This window comes from Cyclopterus lumpus, chromosome 11 (genome assembly GCF_009769545.1).
Source record: "Cyclopterus lumpus isolate fCycLum1 chromosome 11, fCycLum1.pri, whole genome shotgun sequence".
NCBI lineage: Eukaryota > Metazoa > Chordata > Actinopteri > Perciformes > Cyclopteridae > Cyclopterus > Cyclopterus lumpus.
The window spans coordinates 15131645-15150753 of record NC_046976.1 but is presented as its reverse complement, the minus strand read 5'-3'; the positions used below and the strand labels follow the sequence as shown (position 1 = coordinate 15150753).

Genomic DNA, 19109 nt, shown 5'->3' with positions numbered 1-19109 from the left:
CTGGTTGTCAGTTAAAATCCATCCTTCCAATTGGACACTTATTTCCGTGGGCGGGGCTTGTTTCCAGGAAGTGAGTTGTGTGACTACGGGGCCTGACTCAACTTTTTGCTTGTCATTCGGACAGCTAACTGCGTATTCAACCGTTTCTTAAATCCACAAACATGGGTGACGATGAAGAAAAGTATGACGGCATGTTGCTCGTTATGGCGCAACAACACGAAGGAGGGATACAAGAGGTAACGTAGTGTGTCGCTCACATGTCGAAGCTACTGGGCTAACGTTGAAGCTAGTTAGCTAGTAGGCTAGTAGTCACACCCCGCATGTAACGTGAAGCTGTCTTATTCATAAAAGCAGATGTGTTCAGCTGTATACGTGGTTTAGCTGATGTTTTCATCGTTATGAATGTTCTCTTCTGCAGGACATGCATTAACTATACGTCTTTAATCAACATGTTGAATTTGGCAAACACGTGACTAATAAGGCATCACGAAATGTCAAATTGAATTATTGTCTTTATTAAACTCGTTTTCTAGAGAATATGTTTTCCTGGAGGTCGTTGTGAATATTCGTGACGTAATTAAACATTTGTAATGGCTAGCACTGAGATGCTGGGTCCTGGGTGGGTGGTGACACATGTCTGTTATTTCCTTCTCACGTTAATCTTTCAATAATAAAGGGAACATTTTAGATGTCTGAGACGGTTGATTAAGTGAAAAGATGACGTGCAGTGTTTGTTATATCAGATTTAATGCAAGGATTTGCAGATGACTCGATACATAACATGAGGTTATGGAGGATGGGAAGAAGAAACAGCCATGCAGCTGATAAATATAGTGGGACTATCATGTGTGTGTGTGTATATATATATATATATATCTCAGTCATCCGAACAATTCTCAAGCACAAATGAATCTGTTATATTTGATATTTTTGACGGACCTGTTTTTCTCTCAACAGTTGGTGAACACATTTTTCAGCTTCCTCCGTCGCAAAACTGATTTCTTCACCGGCGGGGAAACAGGTGCTGCGGAGATGGTGAGCGCTGTTACTGTATCTGCTGCTAATGTGACATTCGATCCGATGTCATGGCGGTGACACGCCTCCACCTGTGCATCATTTCGGATCCTCTCTTTCCTACAGCTCGTCAAAGATGCCCTCGCCCACCACAGTCAGCTGGCGCTGAAGTCCCACAAAGAGAAGCAGATGAAACAGGAGAAGGACAAGAAAGAGAAAGTTGAACGAGCGGCCAAGCTAGCAGAGGAAAAGAAGAAGAAGAAAACCGAAGACGGTCCCAAAATTCAGGAACTGACTGATGAAGAAGCAGAGAAACTTCAGTCTGAACTTGACATGGTAAAATCCGGGATCCTTGATGCACGGTCACTTGTGAATCACCGTTGTTGTGCTTTTACAAAGAATATTAATGTATTTGTTTTATGTGTCTATATATATTGTAGAAAAAGAAAGAAGAGGAGAAAAAGAAGAATGCAACAACAAATGCTGAAAAGGCACCTGACAAAGTAGAAAAAGAGAAGGGGGTGAGTGAACAGTTGGAAGTTTGTAGAGTGAAATGTTGGCCAAAGAGTTTGGTGCCCAATAGTTAAGGCCGTTTCTGCTGACGCACTCATCCTGATTTCTTTTTCCCCAGTCTGAGTCGGAAGGAGAGGAGGATGAGAAGGACAAAGATAAACTGAAGCCCAACGCAGAAAACGGAGCAGACCTACCAAACTATAAGTGGACGCAATCCCTGTCTGAAGTTGACGTGAGTGCCTTTTTAATAATGCTTTTGACTTTTTCAAAAGCATTATACCACCTTGTGTTTCCCGAGCGTCTCAAAGTAGCTGTTTCAGAAAAAACCCTTGACAGTGACTTCACGAAACAGATCCTTTCCAGGACTGTTTACTATTACTGTCTTCTGTTGTGATGAGCAAGTGCTTGCCCGGCACCACCTGCCTGACTCATCTGAAATCATGTTGACTCGGGGGGGGGGGGGGGGGGGGGGGGTGGAGAGAGAGCAGGAGCAGCAGCAATTCTTTTTTCTTTTATCGTATCCCTCTCAGCAAATCTTCTCCGCAGCCTGGCTATTGCATCTCAGCACGTCTCCTGTCTGTATGTCGTGTCCAGGGTGTGTTTTGGCTTGCTGTTGTCGTTTTGATAACTGTAAATGAATCCAACAATAGACATTTGAATATCCTCCTTCAGCTGAGCGTGCCTTTCGACGTGAAGTTCCGCATTAAGGGGAAAGACGTAGTGGTGGACATCCAGAGACGCTCCATCAAGGTCGGCCTGAAGGGACACCCCCCCATTATTGAAGGCGAGCTCTACAACGAGGTGAAGGTCGAAGAAAGCTCCTGGCTCATCGACGATGGCAAAGTTATTACAGTCCACTTGGAAAAGGTAAGAACTGGGTTTGTGTGGGTCATTGCAAATTTGGGCTGTACCGATTGTCTTTTTTATTTTTACATTCAAAGCTTCTATTGAGGTTCACGAAATGAAGCTTTTACTGTCTGTAGTCGTATTGTATGACGTCATTGTTCTAAAATAATCAATAAATGTAATCCCTGAAGAAAACTCTCAATTTGAATAAATAAGTTCATTGGGAGAGCAAACATTTTTTTTGTTTTTCAAAGGATAAAATATGGATTGACAGAATATTTGGTGAAATAAAACGTGTAGTAAATTTAGGAAATTATTCCATCTATCTTTCTTTTTTTTTTTTTTATACATTTTGACTTCTGGACTTAATGACGCTCTGAAGTTTTTGGAAATGTGCCTCTAAACCACTCGCTACAGCCCAACGGTAGATTATTACCATTGATCTGTTTCTCTTCGCCAGTGAAAGTGAATAAAAGAACCGCAGAGTTGTTGAGCCTGACTGTATTATTTCATTTCAGATTAATAAAATGGAGTGGTGGAGTAAATTTGTTACCACAGATCCAGAAATTAACACCAAGAAAGTCTGTCCAGAGAACTCCAAGGTGAGGATGTTTCCTGTCTCCTACACATCTGCAGTGACGACTTCCCACCTCATCCTAACTGTGTGTTTTTTCTGCTGAGCAGCTGTCAGATCTGGACGGAGAGACGCGCGGTATGGTGGAGAAGATGATGTATGACCAAAGGCAGAAATCAATGGGCCTGCCGACGTCCGAGGAGCAGAAGAAACAAGACATTCTTAAAAAGTGAGTTTCCAGTGTGGCCTCAAATAGTACGGGGTGTTTCGTTTCGCTCGGCTTTTGTTGTCGTGACGTTCATTTTCTTCCGTCAGTCAGCTGACATCTCTTTCTCTTTCTATTGGCTAACTTTCAAAGCAGTGAATTCTAAAGCTGCCGTTCTGGTTTTGCCCTCGGTGTTACGTGGCCGGGCAGGTCATAAAGGATCGTGTGGTGTTTGTGCCGACCTCTGCAGGCACAGGCGGGACCTGGTTCAAGCAGATTCATTGATCTGACTAGAAATTACTTATAAACTTTCACTACACCATTTGTGTTAATGTCTCGCAATAGAATTCCCATTTTTAAGATGTTGGTACATGGTAACTTTAGAACAATACCTAATAGAAACCCCACATTGAGACTACATGTGTCCATCACAGTGAACCACCAGCAGCTCATAAGCCCTATTTGCAAGTAGAACCTGGGGTCTTCCAGTAATTTGTAATAACTGTGGAGGTTGTCTGTGATCTTAATCTCGGGCAAATCTGCCATGTCTGTGATTTGTCACGCCAACGTTCTACCGCAAGTTGCCTCCCATATTTCACGGTCATGTGTTATTACTATTCCTGTGCAAATCAGCAGCTCATGATTTAGGGTTGTTTGGCAATTATAAGTGAAAGTTTGACAGCTTTTTGGGTCAAATTCAGGAGGCTTGTCTTGCTACGCAGCATAGAGACCTATTCACTCCAGAGCAAAAATGATATTGCCATAGGCTTATGTAATATAATAATACTCGTAGTATGAAACATAGCTGTTATGTAGAATAAGAATTGTTTTTAATATAAGCGAATGTTAAGCCTTGTAAAGAAAGTTGTAGAAAGCCTTTTGTGTAATAGAAGTCCTCAAGTGATGTCACTTGAGGCTGAAAGGTTTGAAAATAATAATAATATGAAGTTGTGGAGAATAAGTGAGCCAGACCTGTAGCACGCTCCTCGTCTCTGTGTCAACAACACTTCATGTCTCTGGAAGCTGAGTTAATGTGCAGAATAACTCCAACCAATAGAGGAAATTAATGTTAATATACTTAATAAAAAAACATTTATGGTAAATGGGCTGGAAGTCAAACCCCCACTCTTTTGAATAAGGGATTTTCCTTGTGCAAAGTTGTCAAAATAATTGTGCTTCAACCTAATGAACACTAGAAACGGTCGTGATGGTTCAGAACGTGACACTCTGACTGGTAGAGTCGGTAATATAAGGAACTCAGTCAGTAGTCCCACCACGACGTATCATGTCAAATATTACACAGAGCCGTAGTTAACTCTGATAAGACCTGGTGACCGATGTGAAGGACGCTCTCTTTACTGCTGTAAATGACCTCCTCTTCCTCCTCCTCCTCTTCCTCCTGCTGCTGCTGCTGCTGCTGCTCTCAGTTCAGACCAGAGGAGAGATGCCTGTTAAAACCACCCCTAAAGGTCGTTTATAGCTCCATAAGGGTTAATCAATAATACTGACATCTCAGAGTTGTTTGATTGACCCAAAATTAATTGTGTTTCGCTAACATCTCCGAGATATTATGAATCCTTTCCCCGTTTATTCATTAAAGAAATTCCCTCCGTGGCCAAATGGCAGTGCTAAAGGAGAGAGATGTTGACTATCCAGAAATATACCATATCTCAAACGGTGTGGAGAGAGAGATGAGAAAGTGATGCTATACTTATAGATGGTTGGAAAGTCTATTTCTAAATGTGATTAATGCAATTGTTCTGTCATAGAAAGCAGTTGGAAATGTGATTTTTCAATTACTAGTCTGACTGAAAACATCTTGTTTTTTGCTGTTTCTGACTCTGACATCTTCTCGTCTCTGCAGGTTCATGTCCCAGCACCCAGAGATGGATTTCTCTAAAGCCAAATTCAGCTGAGACCTGCTGGAGAATCCACATCATGAATTGCGTGCATCGCATCGGAGCCGACGTCGGGCACCGACCATCTGTTCTCTCCACGAAGGTTCTGTGGACTTCACAAGTCTGAAGTGCATTGCCGTCTCAAAATAAGGTTGATGACTGAAATGCTCCTGTTCTCCCTTTTGCATGTCGTCTCAATATTTAAAGATATGTCTGGATTTTCTTTTCTTTTTTTAATAAATGAATACAAAAATCTAAGTGATTTATTTTATTTATATTTTACCTTTTTTTGTTGTTGTTTGTTTAACCAGATAATTAATTTGAGAACCAACTCTCAATTACAGTGACGACCGGGCTAAGAGGCAGCGACAGAAGGCGATTTATTAAAATGGAGAAACAACATTATGATACACGTTAGACACATTTATACATAAATATATGTATTGTGTTCCAGAGAGGCAAGTTACAAACTTGGATAATGTACCACACTGTCGGCATAACCTGGTAGTTGCTTATTAAAGTAGCATGGTGTAATATACAATGATTTTAATGAATTTCAGTACTTTGCCTTTTTCTGGCTAACTTTTGTATTGTTACTGTTCACAACCCTGGAAGAGTTCAAGGCCAGGACCGCTGGTTTAACCATCACTGGAGTCAATGAACTCAGCCGTGTGCTCTGTTTGGATCCCTTCCAAAGACTTCTGGCCTACAATGAGAGCGGCTTATGTGAGAGTCGTCACTTTGAAGTCCTAATATGGATGGCACCGATTTCTAAACAAAATAACTAATAAAAAGAGAGAATATTTGCCAATGAATTGTTCCAATTAGGTTTAATGCACCGTGCACACCTTGGAAAGAGTTTTAATTTTTAACCACAAGGGAGCAGTGTTTTCCTTAAAGTGTAAAGAGAGGCTTGTGGAAGTATTAGTGTGTCAAGTGTTTTAAGTGTGTGAGATGAAGTCAAATGTCAGTAATTGTACTGTTATCTTTAATCAAAATGGATTTATGACCCATAAAAAACTCACATATATTAGAGAGCTGTCGACTAATCGTCCGTTTAGGTCGACACATTAAAAGAAAAACACGCTGGGAGTTAGGTTTGACCCTCACCTGACCTTTAATGACCATATAAAATACCTGTGCAAAACCTCCTTTTATCATCTCAAAAACATCTCCAAACTCCGCCCCACTTTAACCCCGTCGGATGCAGAGAAGCTCATCCACACATTCATCTCCTCTAGACTGGACTACTGTAATTCCCTCTTCACTGGGATCACTGGCAAGAACATCCAAAAACTGCAACACATTTAAAACAGCGCTGCCAGGATCCTGATGAGAGTCCGGAAATATGAGCACATAACACGCATTCTCACTCCACTGGCTCCCTGTCTCACTCCGGATTGACTACAAAGTCCTACTGCACTAATAAATGCATAAATGGAAATGCACCTCCCTACCTACAAGAACTCATTACCTCCACCCGCACCCTCAGATCCACAACCAGCTCGCTCCTCCGGGTCCCAAACACCGAGCTCCGCAACATGGGCGACCGGGCCTCTGGCTTATGGAACAGTCTCCCTGATCACGTGAGGGCAACACTGACCCTGGACGGGCCAAAAAACCTTTTTAATCAGGAAGGTGTTTTTGACTTTGTGTTAAATCACTGACAGCTATTTTCTTTTCTATTATAGTTTGTTTTTTAACTATCTACTGGCTCTGAATGTAAAGTGCTTTACAAATAAAATGCATTTTTTATTAATGACTTATATCCAAGAAATGTGTGCACATCACTGGTCAACACAAGATGTGTTTGCACGATCCTCCTTGGAGAAACTTGACTGGTCGACAAAATCGAATGCGTCGATTAAAAACCCTCGTTTATCAAGGACAGTCGTAACAATCGTAGAAAGGAATGAACTCCTCTCAAATGTCGCTTTGTGCGAACCGACTCGTCGTCTGAACCCTTCAAACAATCCGCACGCTGCTACCAATGACTGAAAGACACGCTTTCTCACTCGGACCACACTGGATATCATGCACCTCTGCTAAATGTTACTTCAGTGAGGACCAGTTTGCTTACAAGTCTTTCCTGTCCACCGCTAACTGGCCTGGCCTGTCAGGATGGTGAGAGGCTGTCACCATCATAGGGGTGACCGGAGGAAACGTACATTAGCTTATGCCGGCTGGCAAGTCTTTCTAATGTGTGAAATTGCTCATGTAGTTCAAAAACACTCCTCGGACATCTGTGTCATCGGGACACTGGTGTTTCTGGGGAAAATGCTGACTTGCAGTTTTTTACTTACAATTTAAAGCGTAGAGGTGTATTACCGTGCAGGGCATATTACGGGGCAGATGTTACAACAGATGTATTCACAATATTTAGAGGGCCAGGAAGGGTGAGTGTAAAGTGGACTTTAAACCTAAATCAGCGGCTCTCAACCTTTTTGATTTGTTTCCCAACCCCCTAAATGAGCATTTCAACTCAATTGTGATTTTTTTTCCTGTAAAAGTGAAAGAATCCTATTTTTATATTTTTCATTTTACACAAAAGTCTGAAAAAATAATAATTCTGGCTATATGTTTTTTTTCTTCCTATTTCCTTCAGTCATCTTGTGACCACTGCCATTTATTTTGGGTACCCTTGGAGGGTCCTTAACCCCAGGTTTGAGTCCAGTGATTTAGAAGGACTGCACCATTTGTTTATTCATGTTTCAACCGTCTCACCACAAATTACATTTTTCTTGTGTACATTCTCGGTCTCGGGCTTGTCGTTAAATGTAATTGATGAAGACGGTTCTCCTCTCTCTGACTGTGCCGATCGTTTGCGTCCATCTGTGTTCAAGGAGATTTTCAAAGCCCAGAGCGAATAGCAAGAGAGGCAGATTGAGACAGATGAAACGGTGTGTCGCGTTAGCCCGGCAAGCTAACGGTCATTAAAAGGATTCAGGTCAGTATGCGCTCTCAAATTTGGCAAAAGAAGTCGTTTCCAGTCTGCCTGGGTCTCAGTCTTAGGCCGCTGCAGAATTCTAGTCTGAGATGATCCGGGACATATCCTCCAATTTGATCTTGTGGCATACGTCATAACAGAAGAATTCACTGGAACTTGCCAGAAATGTATCTGAAGAAAAGAAGTAGCGTTCAATACCAGAGTGGCCTCTAACCTTAGTGGCCTCCTATCACTTTGACAAAAGAAAAAAAACATGGTTTCATCAGCATTTATCATTATAGCAGCCGAACTTCCAGTAACTCCACGAACGGCCGAAGAGGTGAAGCCCAAGGCCTGATGGGATTGTGGATGGGGGGGGTGGGGGGTGGTGAATGACTGTGCAAGGGCTGAGGGCACGGAGGAGGCCGAGTCTGCTCAGCTGAGAGCAATGTCTCACCAAGGTACCAGAATTTCTTCATTAACGAAGACACACAGACATCAGAGGGACGGGGTTGGGGTTTTGGGGCGGACGAGGGGGCGGTCTGCAAACACATCTCCCTGCCGCTGCGCTGACTCGCTGTTCCAGACTTGACAACTTGTTTTTTGGCAGCCCCCCCCACCCCCTCGTAAATCACCCGCGAGGCCCTGCACAATGTGACTCACCATCATAATCGCAATGTTTGCGGAGGCCGCTTCGCCCTTCTGTCTTCCTCCATAAGGCTCGCTCGGTGGCACATTCTGGGAAGTGGAGGAGGGATACGTGAGGGGACGCCGGGACAAAGAGGAGACTCATCCGTCACATTGAGACACACCCAAACATGAATGAAAACGCAAGTCGAATTGTCGCTGTCTCCATTCTTTCTTTCAATTATTGATATGTATTTTCTTTTATGTCATTAATAAACTCCAATTCTGTCTCTAAAACAGATGGAATATGTAGTTCTGGTGGTTTTTACACTGCAACTCCACCACAACAAAACCCAATAACTACAGTCACAATAAGGCAACAGTGAACTAACTCAACATCTGCATCTGTCCTCCACACATGGGTGCTGGGCACACTCTGTAAAGCGTATTTAGAACACACACTTCCAGGGGTGGAGAGGAGGCCAGTGTGCAAAGTCAAACTCCAATTGTCAATTAGTGGAGGCCAACACAGGCTGCAGGCTGGGGTGTACAGAGCAGATCAGCCATCTAGGAGAACAAAGGCTTCTGTGAGCTCAGGGTCCTCAGATCAACGCGCGCGCGCACACACACACACACACACTCTGTGAGTGAGAGGTAAGAGATGGCTCTGGGCCCAGCAGGACCTGTTTATCGCTCCAGACTGAGCAAAGACCATCAGCAAACATCCTGCCCACTAAGTCTGGACAAGTGCTCATAAACAGGTTTGCATCAACACGCATACACTCTCTCTTTTATTGTATTGTTTACTGAATGTAATAAAGTCATTCCACTTTCAAACTCAAAGCTCAAACTAAAAGTAGCTCAATAGCTTACTCCCTATATATGTGGTAGAGATTATCGACACACTGGTGTTACATACTATTATTGGCCCAGTATGATTCACAAATACTCGCTAATATCAAAATAATGTCAGTTGCTCATTGGTCCAGTAAATAAAATACAAGAATATTATTTATATCATCAGAATCAGAACCTTTTATTGCCAAGTATATTTTCACATACAAGGAATTTATCATGGCGGGTGGTGCAACAAATAATGATAAATAATCAACAACAATCAACACAGTGCAAGAATTGAAACATGTTAAATGTACAGAAGAATATAAAATTTAAAATAAAGTGCACAGACTAACAGTACTTTAACGTCTTTAAATATCATATATGGGAAGTGCATACTAGGACATGTTTAAAAAACAAATCAGTTGGATTACTGTGCAGGGAAATAATACAATTTATACTGTACATATATGATATATACATCCATCCATCCATCCATTTTCAATACCGCTTATCCTCATTAGGGTCGCGGGGCGCTGGAGCCTATCCCAGCTGACATAGGGCGAAGGCAGGGGACACCCTGGACAGGCCGCCAGTCCATCGAGGGCACATGTAGGGACATACAACCATTCACTCTCACATTCACACCTATGGGCAATTTAGAGATCAATTAACCTGCAGCATGTCTTTGGACTGTGGGAGGAAGCCGGAGAGCCCGGAGAGAACCCACGCTGCCACGGGGAGAACATGCAAACTCCACACAGAAGGACCACTCCGACCGGGAATCGAACCCGCGGCCCTCTTGCTGTGAGGCGACTGTGCTAGCCACTACACCACCGTGCAGCCCATGATGATATATATATATATATATATATATATATATATATATATATATATATATATATATATATATATATATATATATATACAGTACTGCATATATACATATATGTAACTATGATAAAATGATAACTAATAACTTTTTTGTCTCCCGTCCTCCTTGGGCCCTACATTACCCACAATGCAACTTATCTGTCAATAGGAGGCAACCTGCGGGTCTGAAAAGTGAAGCCGATGCCGAAAGTGCCTTGAACTTGCATTCTTTCTAAAAGCCAGCAGGGGGCGACTCCTCCGGTTGCAAAAAGAAGTCTGGTTGTACCTATGTCTAAGAGAAAATGGCCCTACTTCTCACTTATTTACTTCAGTAAACATTGTAAACACTAGTTTATATTTCATTTCAAGTCTTCTTCGATACTGCGTGATGTTCATCTACCATAAAGCTATGCTTGAGGGCGTGGCTATCTTGTGATTGAGTTTTCACTGTTTCCGTCTTTGAACTTTAACCCTTTCACAGTGAGTTTGTCGTAACATGTTGGTCACCTAAAGATTCTTCGGTGTTCGGTTGTACTCAGCTCCACCCTTTTGTGACACTCCTTGGTTGCAGAAAAACAAGATGGCGAGGCTTCAAAACCCGAGTCCACAAACCAAAGTCACAGCGACTCCGTCCATTTCTTTTAGGCAGTCTATGGTCAAGCCAGAGATGCGGGTGTGCTACGCTAGCTCAGTAGCAGCTAATGCCGTGTGCGGGCTGCAGAGGTCTGTTAGCTTCACTTCTTTCTAATTCCACATTCACCAATTATTTCAGAGTCTTCAGCCCCAACCGATGCTGACTCAATCGACACAACTTGAGGCCATTAATCAATCTTCTTGTAGCTTCCTCTGACGTGTCAGCGGCTGGCTTCAGGTCAGTCTGTGTCAGTGATGAACTTGTGAACATAGGGCAGCGTTTATCAGCTAAACTGCCAGATATTGGTCCTGGGAGTCCAAACCAGGTCCAAACAGACATTTAGTAACCTGTAATAATAATAATAACAATGTATACAAATTATGCACACAATATAATAATTAAACACTAAGGTAAGACAGCACTTTATTAATCCAAAATGAAATAAGAAGAATAAGAAAAGTGATTAAGAGACTTGTATAGCGCCGCTAAAAAGGATTTCTGCCTTCTTCCACGAAGAAAAGAATACACCCAAGGTTATTTTTTCCACATCTGAATGGATATCCATAATCTCAAAAGCGGAACATCACATCTCATTTGACAGTTTTGAACAAGGCAGCTACTGTATTTTAACGGAGGAAGAATCCTAAATTTGGAAAGGCAGTAAAGTGGAGGTATTCAGAGATGTGGGCGTTTCATGAGGGGACCTTTGCTCCGGTGCGATCGGCCCCGCCAGCTGCAGGTCACATTGCTGCTTCATTACTGTTTGCCCGTGGCCCCGTGACCCTCCAGCCTTCATTTGCACCTCGGTGAGGACCACTCCATCACTGCTCGGGGGCCGAGCCTCTGTGGGCCCGACACACACATCACACCCCTGACATCATGAGTGCACGGCCAAGCCACGGGCCTCAGGTACGAGCCGGGGACAGAGACGAATCAACCATAAAGTACTTTAACTGTTTATTTGTTTTGCCTCTGTGGTTTTTCTCTCTTGTCGATTGGGCTCGGTACTGCAAATGCTGATTTCTATTATTACCTAATATTAACATTTATTCCTATGTATGTTTTTGTAAATTTTTTTGAAAAATACTATATCCCTTTTTCCTTTTACATTTTAACAAATTGAGAAGTGTTGAACACAAATTTGTGTAAAATACGACCTCCAGTCAGCGAGAATCAAAATGTAAATAAGCACCATTATAAACAACATTTTTAAATGCATCATTTCAAGACCATGACTCTTTCTCTTGACAGATCCTTTCTTCAATAAACTTGTACACATTATTTGACTCTGCTCATAACAAATATTTAGAATAAATGATATGACATTATAACAAAGTGTTTAAATGAAGTGTTGTGCAAATAAAAAGGTTGGTAAACTGAGTAGGGTTGTGTTTGAATCCACTATGGTCCTGCTAATAAAGCAACGCTGCCTTTGGAGTGATAGCTGTGTTATTGTGCAGATCTTAGCTTATTGCATTCGATCCCAGGTGTTGGTCTTTTGGGTTCGTATTCACTGCCTTTGACTTTCCTCACATGCAGATCTGAACGTGTTAGCCGTATGTCGCACTATAACGCAGATTGTAACAAAAGGGTGCCGGCGATGGAAACGTACCCCGACCGATGGTTTAAAGCGGACCCTTCTCCATCAGCGCGTCAGAAGAAGCCACGTTCACTTAGCGAAGCTGTGCGGAAGCTGTTATTTAAAGTCAGCTTGTACTGCAGGGCCAAAAGTTTGATGCTCGAGGGCAACGTGAGAGTTACAACTCAACTCTAAACCCGTGGGCTCCAAATGAGAATATAAGAAATGCTGTTGATGTTCTTCTTCTTGATTAAAACTGGTTTTCCCTTTGACCTGACAGAATGTACAACTTTAGTGTTAATGTACACAGTGTTTTATGCTTTCTTTCTCTTTTTTCTGTGTATTAAAAGCTTTGTGTCAAGAAAACAGCTAATAGGTAATACTTATTATAGTACACTTAAAGGTAAAAATCCCTCGAGTTACAATTATTGTACAAGGTATGCAACAAACAAGACATAATTTGAGAAAACAAACATTTTTTAATTTATTATTAAATGACATAAATAAAACTCACAGCGAGTTCAAATACAAATAGATAGTTATGTACATGTGTTTGTGCAGGGGGGGGGGGGTCTTGACAAAACCCTGCCAGGATGCATAAGGCACTTGTGTCTCTCAGTCCGATCTTGGAACATTTATTGCAATCCGAAAAGCCACATTTATACGGAAAACACAGGACGTTAATTTATTCTATTTACACACATATACACATTTATGTTAGCAGAACCATTTTTTCATCTTATATATTTCAGAATAAAAACAATAATATAAAGGATTGCTTAGTTGAGTTTGCTTGTGTGGCACCAAAGGGTTTTTTAAAACGGTGTAATAAACATGTTATGAATGGGTAATAAGCATTACTAAGAGCAGAGAGGGAGTTCTGATCATGCAGCTATTCTAAGGCTTGTTATTCTAGTATGATATTGTCCATCATGGAAAGAGATGAATGTCTTTCAAGTTCTGTCTTACCACATCAACTGCTCAGTATGACCTATAACTGAACACCTTTTTTATTTTTTATTAGAGGCTATGGAATGACTAATCAAAGTGTTTTTTCACAAACAGGAGCCAGAAGAGATCCTTGCAGGTGTCACATTTCATCTTCTCCAGGACCTTTTATTTGTGTCTTTAGTCCTGCTATTAAAGCCTCGAGACGGCCGCGAGGCAGCAGACTTCATAGCTCAGTAGCTCTGGGCCACAGGTGCCCAGGACGCGGTCAGCCTGGCGATGGAGCTCTCGAACTGGGCTTCCCCGACCCCGACCTCGCTCAGGCTGGGGTCATACATGGAGGAGGGCGAGGAGACGGGCAGCGAGGAGGTCAGGCCTGTGTATGAGGAGCCCCTCAGGAACTGTGAGGTCAAACCTCCAGGTATGGAGCCCGTGGCCGAGCCTGAGGGGGTGAGGGTGGTGCCGGCGACTGACCATAGGCTGGGGTACTGACTGTGGACGAGAGGGACAAGAAGGTTCTGTTATTGAGATGGCACTTGATATTGTCTACTCAAAAACGGAGGGTTCAAAGATGCAGGGATCATTGGGACATCCCAGCCCATTAAATGTACGCAGCACTGTTTCCATGTAGACAGGAAGCCTCATAGACACTGAACCACATGAATAATACAAAAAAAAATCAAAGGAGGTTTTATGCTGATGCTGTTATTTATTTCATTGGAAATAGACCAAGACATTCTGGAGCCATTCTTTAAAAAAAATGCAAATGTACATGATGTGTTAACCTGCGTCTGGTTACGAGGCTTACCTGGAATTAGATGTGGAGTTGGTGGTGTGGGACAGAGTGCCCATGCCTGTGGAGTTGGGGATCTGGAGAGCAGACCAGCTGTCGTGAGAGGGCAGAGTCCCTGAAGTGTTGTCCATGTAGTTGTCTGAAAATAAGATACAGACCACAACTTAATGCAAATTCTCTCATTTACTCTTTTTTTGGGACATCTGGTAAATGTGTAACTGCATAGGATGGAGAGGATGTGATACGGGGTCAGAAAGAGACACTGAGGTCGCCTAGTACGTATGGTCCAAGTGGGGTCTTACTTGTGCCGGAGGTGCGGTGGGGGTAGTGGCTGGGGTAAGGGGCCGCTCTGTGGCTCCTCAGGCTGGAGTAGCGCTCGCAGTAGGAGCCGGAGGAGTGGCCCGCTGCCCCACTGAACTGAGGAGGACTGCTGCTGGGGCAGATGGGACTCTGGCCTGGGAGGAACCAACCTCCGACTGTGAAATGAAACAGAATCAAGTCATATAACACATCACAGATCGCCTAGTGAAAATACAGAAGGCATACTATTTCGCCATTATTTAATGTACCATATTCAGTAAACGTCTAAAGAAAGGGAACTCACGCTGAGAGTAGCCAGACTGTTGGCTGTCTGCATTGTGATCGGGGATGTCTTTATGGTCGCTCCTGCAATCAAAAACAATAATATTAGATATCGTGCTGTCGGTCCACCAACTTGATCTTTTGATGAATATCGAGGTTCAAGCCTTTACCTTTCTTTGGCATCCAAGAAGGCTTTAGCGAAGGGGTTGTGCTTTATCTTCAGAGCGGTGATCTGTGTGAGGAGGACATGACAGCTGTGAGAATTTCAATCAATATTTGAGAAAAAGTCTGCGTTAATAAGGTTTCATTTAGCGCCGCTGACCTCTTCATTCTGGTAAGCGGTGACTGCGATGAACTGCGTTTCGGGGAAAGACTGGCTGCTGATCATCTTCTGGATGCCTCCAACCTTCACGATGTGTATCCTCGGCTCATATTTGTGCAGAGAATTCAGCATGATCTACGGAGAAATCCAAATCAATGTTACTACTTATCATTCTAATAAACGAGCAGCACCCGGTCAGTCTGATGCTTTTCTCCGATCAAGAGAAGTAGCGACAGCGAAGTGACATTCATCCAGTGGTTCCTTGAATTTAGGTTCTTAATTAATTAAGTAATTAGTTACCTGATTCAAATTATCCATATAATTTTGCCATAATTCAAAATACAGAAAACAAGTGCCTAAAACAACGTGAAATTGAGTGTTTATTGGAGTGTTATAATAATTTTATATAAGAAAGACTTTAAATGAATGCATATTGTTGTGCTATCGCCCAAATGTGGCACAGCTGAATTATTGTAAAACAGTGTCTGAAACGCTTTATGTTATAGTTATAGCTTATGGTATTCCTCGCGCACGGAACCTGCATTATATCTGTATTGTGTCTCCTCACCTGTCCGCCCCCGTTGAGTTTATTGGAGAGTTTCACTTTGCTGAAGGAGACCGGCGCTTTCATCCAGTGCGCTCCGAAGTTCGGGGAGTCCGGGTGGATGTAGACGCAGCTGGGGCTCTGGGGCTCCGGTTTGCCACCGGGGACCCACTCCCCGTTCACGTATTTCCACCGGTTGTTGTCCGCGGCCACGAAATCCAGCAGCACCGAGTACATGGCGTTGGGGTCGAGGCCGCTGACGCTGGCCCTGAGCACCGGAAACATCCTCCTGGAAAAACAACAAGGATGGCATTTTGTGAGCATGTGCACACGGCGTTTGTGAGCGCATTTCGACATTTCGATTTTAAGCCCATCATTTGACATTTAACTCATTCACACATCCAAGTTTCGTTTTTTTTTTTTAAATCGTCCCATTGGCCTTGGAGGCCTAGGGAGCGGCACATTTAAAACAGAGCAACGTACACGCGCGAGCCGGAGCCATATCTAAATAAAATGAACATTTAAAAAAAAAAAAAAAAGTAGCTTCTACACTTATCACACAAAAAAGAAAAAAAAGTGCGTAAAAAGCGCGTAAATGTGCCAGGCCCGTGCGTAAACGGCACCACCTCGGCATCTCCAACGGGCTGCTGCTTTATTGGACCTACCTTCCAGTCTTGGTGACAATCATCTCGTTGGTTAACTCTTTGAACTTGTTCCACAAATCTGCGTCATCCAGCGTCAGTTTAATATCCCTCTCGGACGCGTCCCCCTTCTCGCTGCCCTTCTGGAACTCGCTCTCCACGGCGCTGAGGAGATGCTCCAGGCGCTGGTCAGTGTTGGAAGAAGTCATTATTTCCAAGTAGAGAGTAGGTCGATCTAAATCCAAGATGTGTAGTGCAGGGGCTCACAGAGACACCGCTGGCAGAGGGAAGGCCCGAGTGATACTGCTTTCTAAACCTTGAGGCCTCACCATTTAAGGCCCCCCAGGGACCACATGGGGCTGTGGGGCGTGGTCTGTGCGGACACATCTCGCCTCTTTGACCGGGTTCAACGTCTCCAAACGCCCCCCCTCTCCCCCCTCTCTCCCCTCTCTCCCCCCTCTCCCCTCCTTCTCCCCACACACCCGGCTGAGCATCTCTCCACAATGTAACAGTTGTTTAGAATTTAAAAAGCTGTTACTTTTAAGTCTCCCCCCCCCCCCCCTCCCCCCACACACACCTGAACAGAAATCTATATTTCACAGCTTTTATGGAAGTTCAAATAATACATTTGCTGTAGTGGTTGGAAGTAGTTTACACTAAATCTCTTACAGTCTTTGGCAGTCGATGCTCATTCAAAGCTTTGCGTTGAAACAAAAGAAGGGAAGCGAGGCCACGGAGCCATGCCTTTGAACTCAGTTGTATATTTGCAAATAGTGCTAATCTTTTGTTTTCTCAAATCCACATGTGTTTACTGAGCATGGGCCATTAGGGCAGACTCTGTGTTCCTGTTGTGCCAAAGTGTGGACGGCACACAAGTGATGCCCAGATTTGCATAATGGGCCCGCATGACTCCCCCCCGAGACTCTGATATTAAACATTTCAGCCAGTTGGAGGCCGAGTGCTCGGCAGAAGCTGTTTCTCCCAAACCAAAGATGTGAAAAAGTCTTTCTGTTTGACATCATCTCGTCTCTGTTTTACTGGACACATTTGAGGCAGAGAGTGGGGCTGTATAGGTCGTGGACTATTGACGCAGAATGATTTTTTACAAACAGATTCCTGTCCTGTTTATTCATGTTCTTTCCTCAAAGTACAAACACATGTGAGCTTTCTAAAGTGTTGTAATTAACAATGAAATTGTTCTGGAGAGAATAGAGTTGATCTGTTTAACAGTTTGCATCCTGCTCTTATACGTGTCTCTCTGTTTTCCTTTAAACATGCACATAACTGGAAAAAGATCATGAAAATGTCACTACATTTATTTGACAATTCCAGGAAATAATTCTTTTTTAAATAGCGTGAATAATAACTTAGCAAATTAAGATTTTATGAACAAAACCTATGGAGAGTTCATACATTATTATTATACATTGTATAAATAAAGGCATTAGAATTAGCTTCACCTCGGCCTGCTGCACACTGATGCACCCGTAACAGTTATAACACTGAAAGGGGACATGTTGCTGTATCATGAGCATGTTGGACTTTTAAATACTTTAAGTAAATGTTCTTGCTCATACTTCTACATATGTGAAATGTGTAACGAAGTATTTTTACTTGATTATGTTACTATTTTTTAGGTCTGAGTACTCTGCAATGCAACTTGCCGTTCTTTGTGAGAAAATGTGCATTGTTACCGTAACCTTATATAAAGTAGATAAATGAGCTTCACCTCGGTCTGCTGTATAATCGAAATATTTTCCTATGCTTATAAATTAATCTATAAAATATCTAATATAACATAATATATTGGTTTGTAAAAAGTTTAGTTTGAAGACAAAAAAAATCTGTCTATGATTAAAATCACCAAACTTTGATGCTAAGTTTTTTTTAAAGGGGATGATAAGTACAGTGCTGTAATGGAGCGTTTCCACATAGAACCACCTCTGCAGGCCACCGGCCATCACCTGAAATACAGTATTCATTATGACGCTCCCCATTGATCCTGAGAAAGGTTTTAAAGTTTCACATCCCAGTCTTCTGGCTTTCTCGCCTCCGATTCCGCTGTCTGTGATGTACTTGGAATTGAGTGAAGGCTTTGGAGCGCGACTCCACTTTACTGCACTACTTCCTCCACTTCTACAGAGGCCATAAATGTAAAGGGGTTCTCTCACACCTTTCCATCCCGTATCATTCAGCAGTCTCTTCCTTCTCCCCCTGTGTGTGTGTGTGTGTGTGTGTGTGTGTGTGTGTGTGTGTGTGTGTGTGTGTGTGTGTGTGTGTGTGTGTGTGTGTGTGGGTGTGTGTGTGTGTGTGTGTGTGTGTGTGTGTGTGTGTGTTTTTTAATTTTGGCGGCTGCGAGAAGGACACAGAGAGTGTTAAAAAAAGCGGCTGCTGCATACAGGACCAAACCCCCGCAGGCCTAAAGGCTCTGCTGACCCCCGACAGACAGTCAGACTCACAGGGCGCTGCCTCATAACTCCACATTAAGATTTAATTCACTCCTCGTGCCCGCTTGATAAATCAGGGACGAGTCGTGTGTGTGTGTGTAGCTGCAGCAACTAAAAACACTCTCGGCTGAAGCTCAGCTGCGTGTCCTGCGTTCGTCCGGTGTTGCCCTGGTGAGAATTGTTAAAGCGCAAAACAACACAAAACATCCACACAGTTTGACTGGCGGGCCCGAACCCGGCGTGCGGGGAGGAGCATCTCCGTCCCACGCGGTGAGGGAACGTCTGCTCTGAAAAATGAAGTTTACT

At 43.1% G+C, this 19109-nt stretch overlaps 2 protein-coding genes across 2 annotated transcripts; one reads left to right on the top strand and one right to left on the bottom strand.

Annotated features, from left to right (window-relative positions):
* Positions 1-43: 43 nt before the first annotated feature.
* On the top strand, positions 44-5308 carry nudc (nudC nuclear distribution protein). The gene is made up of 9 exons (XM_034545885.1): positions 44-236; positions 958-1035; positions 1141-1350; positions 1455-1535; positions 1646-1759; positions 2200-2394; positions 2892-2975; positions 3058-3176; positions 5017-5308. The coding sequence occupies exons 1-9, from the start codon at positions 162-164 to the stop codon at positions 5066-5068; spliced, it is 1008 nt and encodes a 335-aa protein (XP_034401776.1). The 5' UTR covers positions 44-161; the 3' UTR covers positions 5069-5308.
* An 8399-nt stretch (positions 5309-13707) lies between these two features.
* Positions 13708-16565, bottom strand: tbxta (T-box transcription factor Ta). The gene is made up of 8 exons (XM_034545389.1): positions 16381-16565; positions 15740-16004; positions 15172-15306; positions 15020-15081; positions 14872-14933; positions 14570-14743; positions 14283-14406; positions 13708-13966 (listed from the first exon to the last, which is right to left on the bottom strand). Exons 1-8 carry the CDS (start codon positions 16563-16565, stop codon positions 13708-13710), a joined length of 1266 nt encoding a protein of 421 aa, XP_034401280.1.
* Positions 16566-19109: the final 2544 nt, after the last annotated feature.

What these genes read in the sequence shown, in the direction of transcription:
- nudc (XM_034545885.1), top strand. Translation starts at nt 162, where the DNA reads ATGGGTGACGATGAAGAAAAGTATGACGGCATGTTGCTCGTTATGGCG. An exon ending in TTCAGTCTGAACTTGACATG is followed by an intron (nt 1,351 to 1,454) that starts GTAAAATCCGGG and finishes TATATATTGTAG; the next exon opens with AAAAAGAAAGAAGAGGAGAA. An exon ending in TCTGTCCAGAGAACTCCAAG is followed by an intron (nt 2,976 to 3,057) that starts GTGAGGATGTTT and finishes TCTGCTGAGCAG; the next exon opens with CTGTCAGATCTGGACGGAGA.
- tbxta (XM_034545389.1), bottom strand. Translation starts at nt 16,565, where the DNA reads ATGACTTCTTCCAACACTGACCAGCGCCTGGAGCATCTCCTCAGCGCC. An exon ending in ATTGTCACCAAGACTGGAAG is followed by an intron (nt 16,005 to 16,380) that starts GTAGGTCCAATA and finishes TTGTTTTTCCAG; the next exon opens with GAGGATGTTTCCGGTGCTCA. An exon ending in TTCTTGGATGCCAAAGAAAG is followed by an intron (nt 14,934 to 15,019) that starts GTAAAGGCTTGA and finishes TTTTGATTGCAG; the next exon opens with GAGCGACCATAAAGACATCC.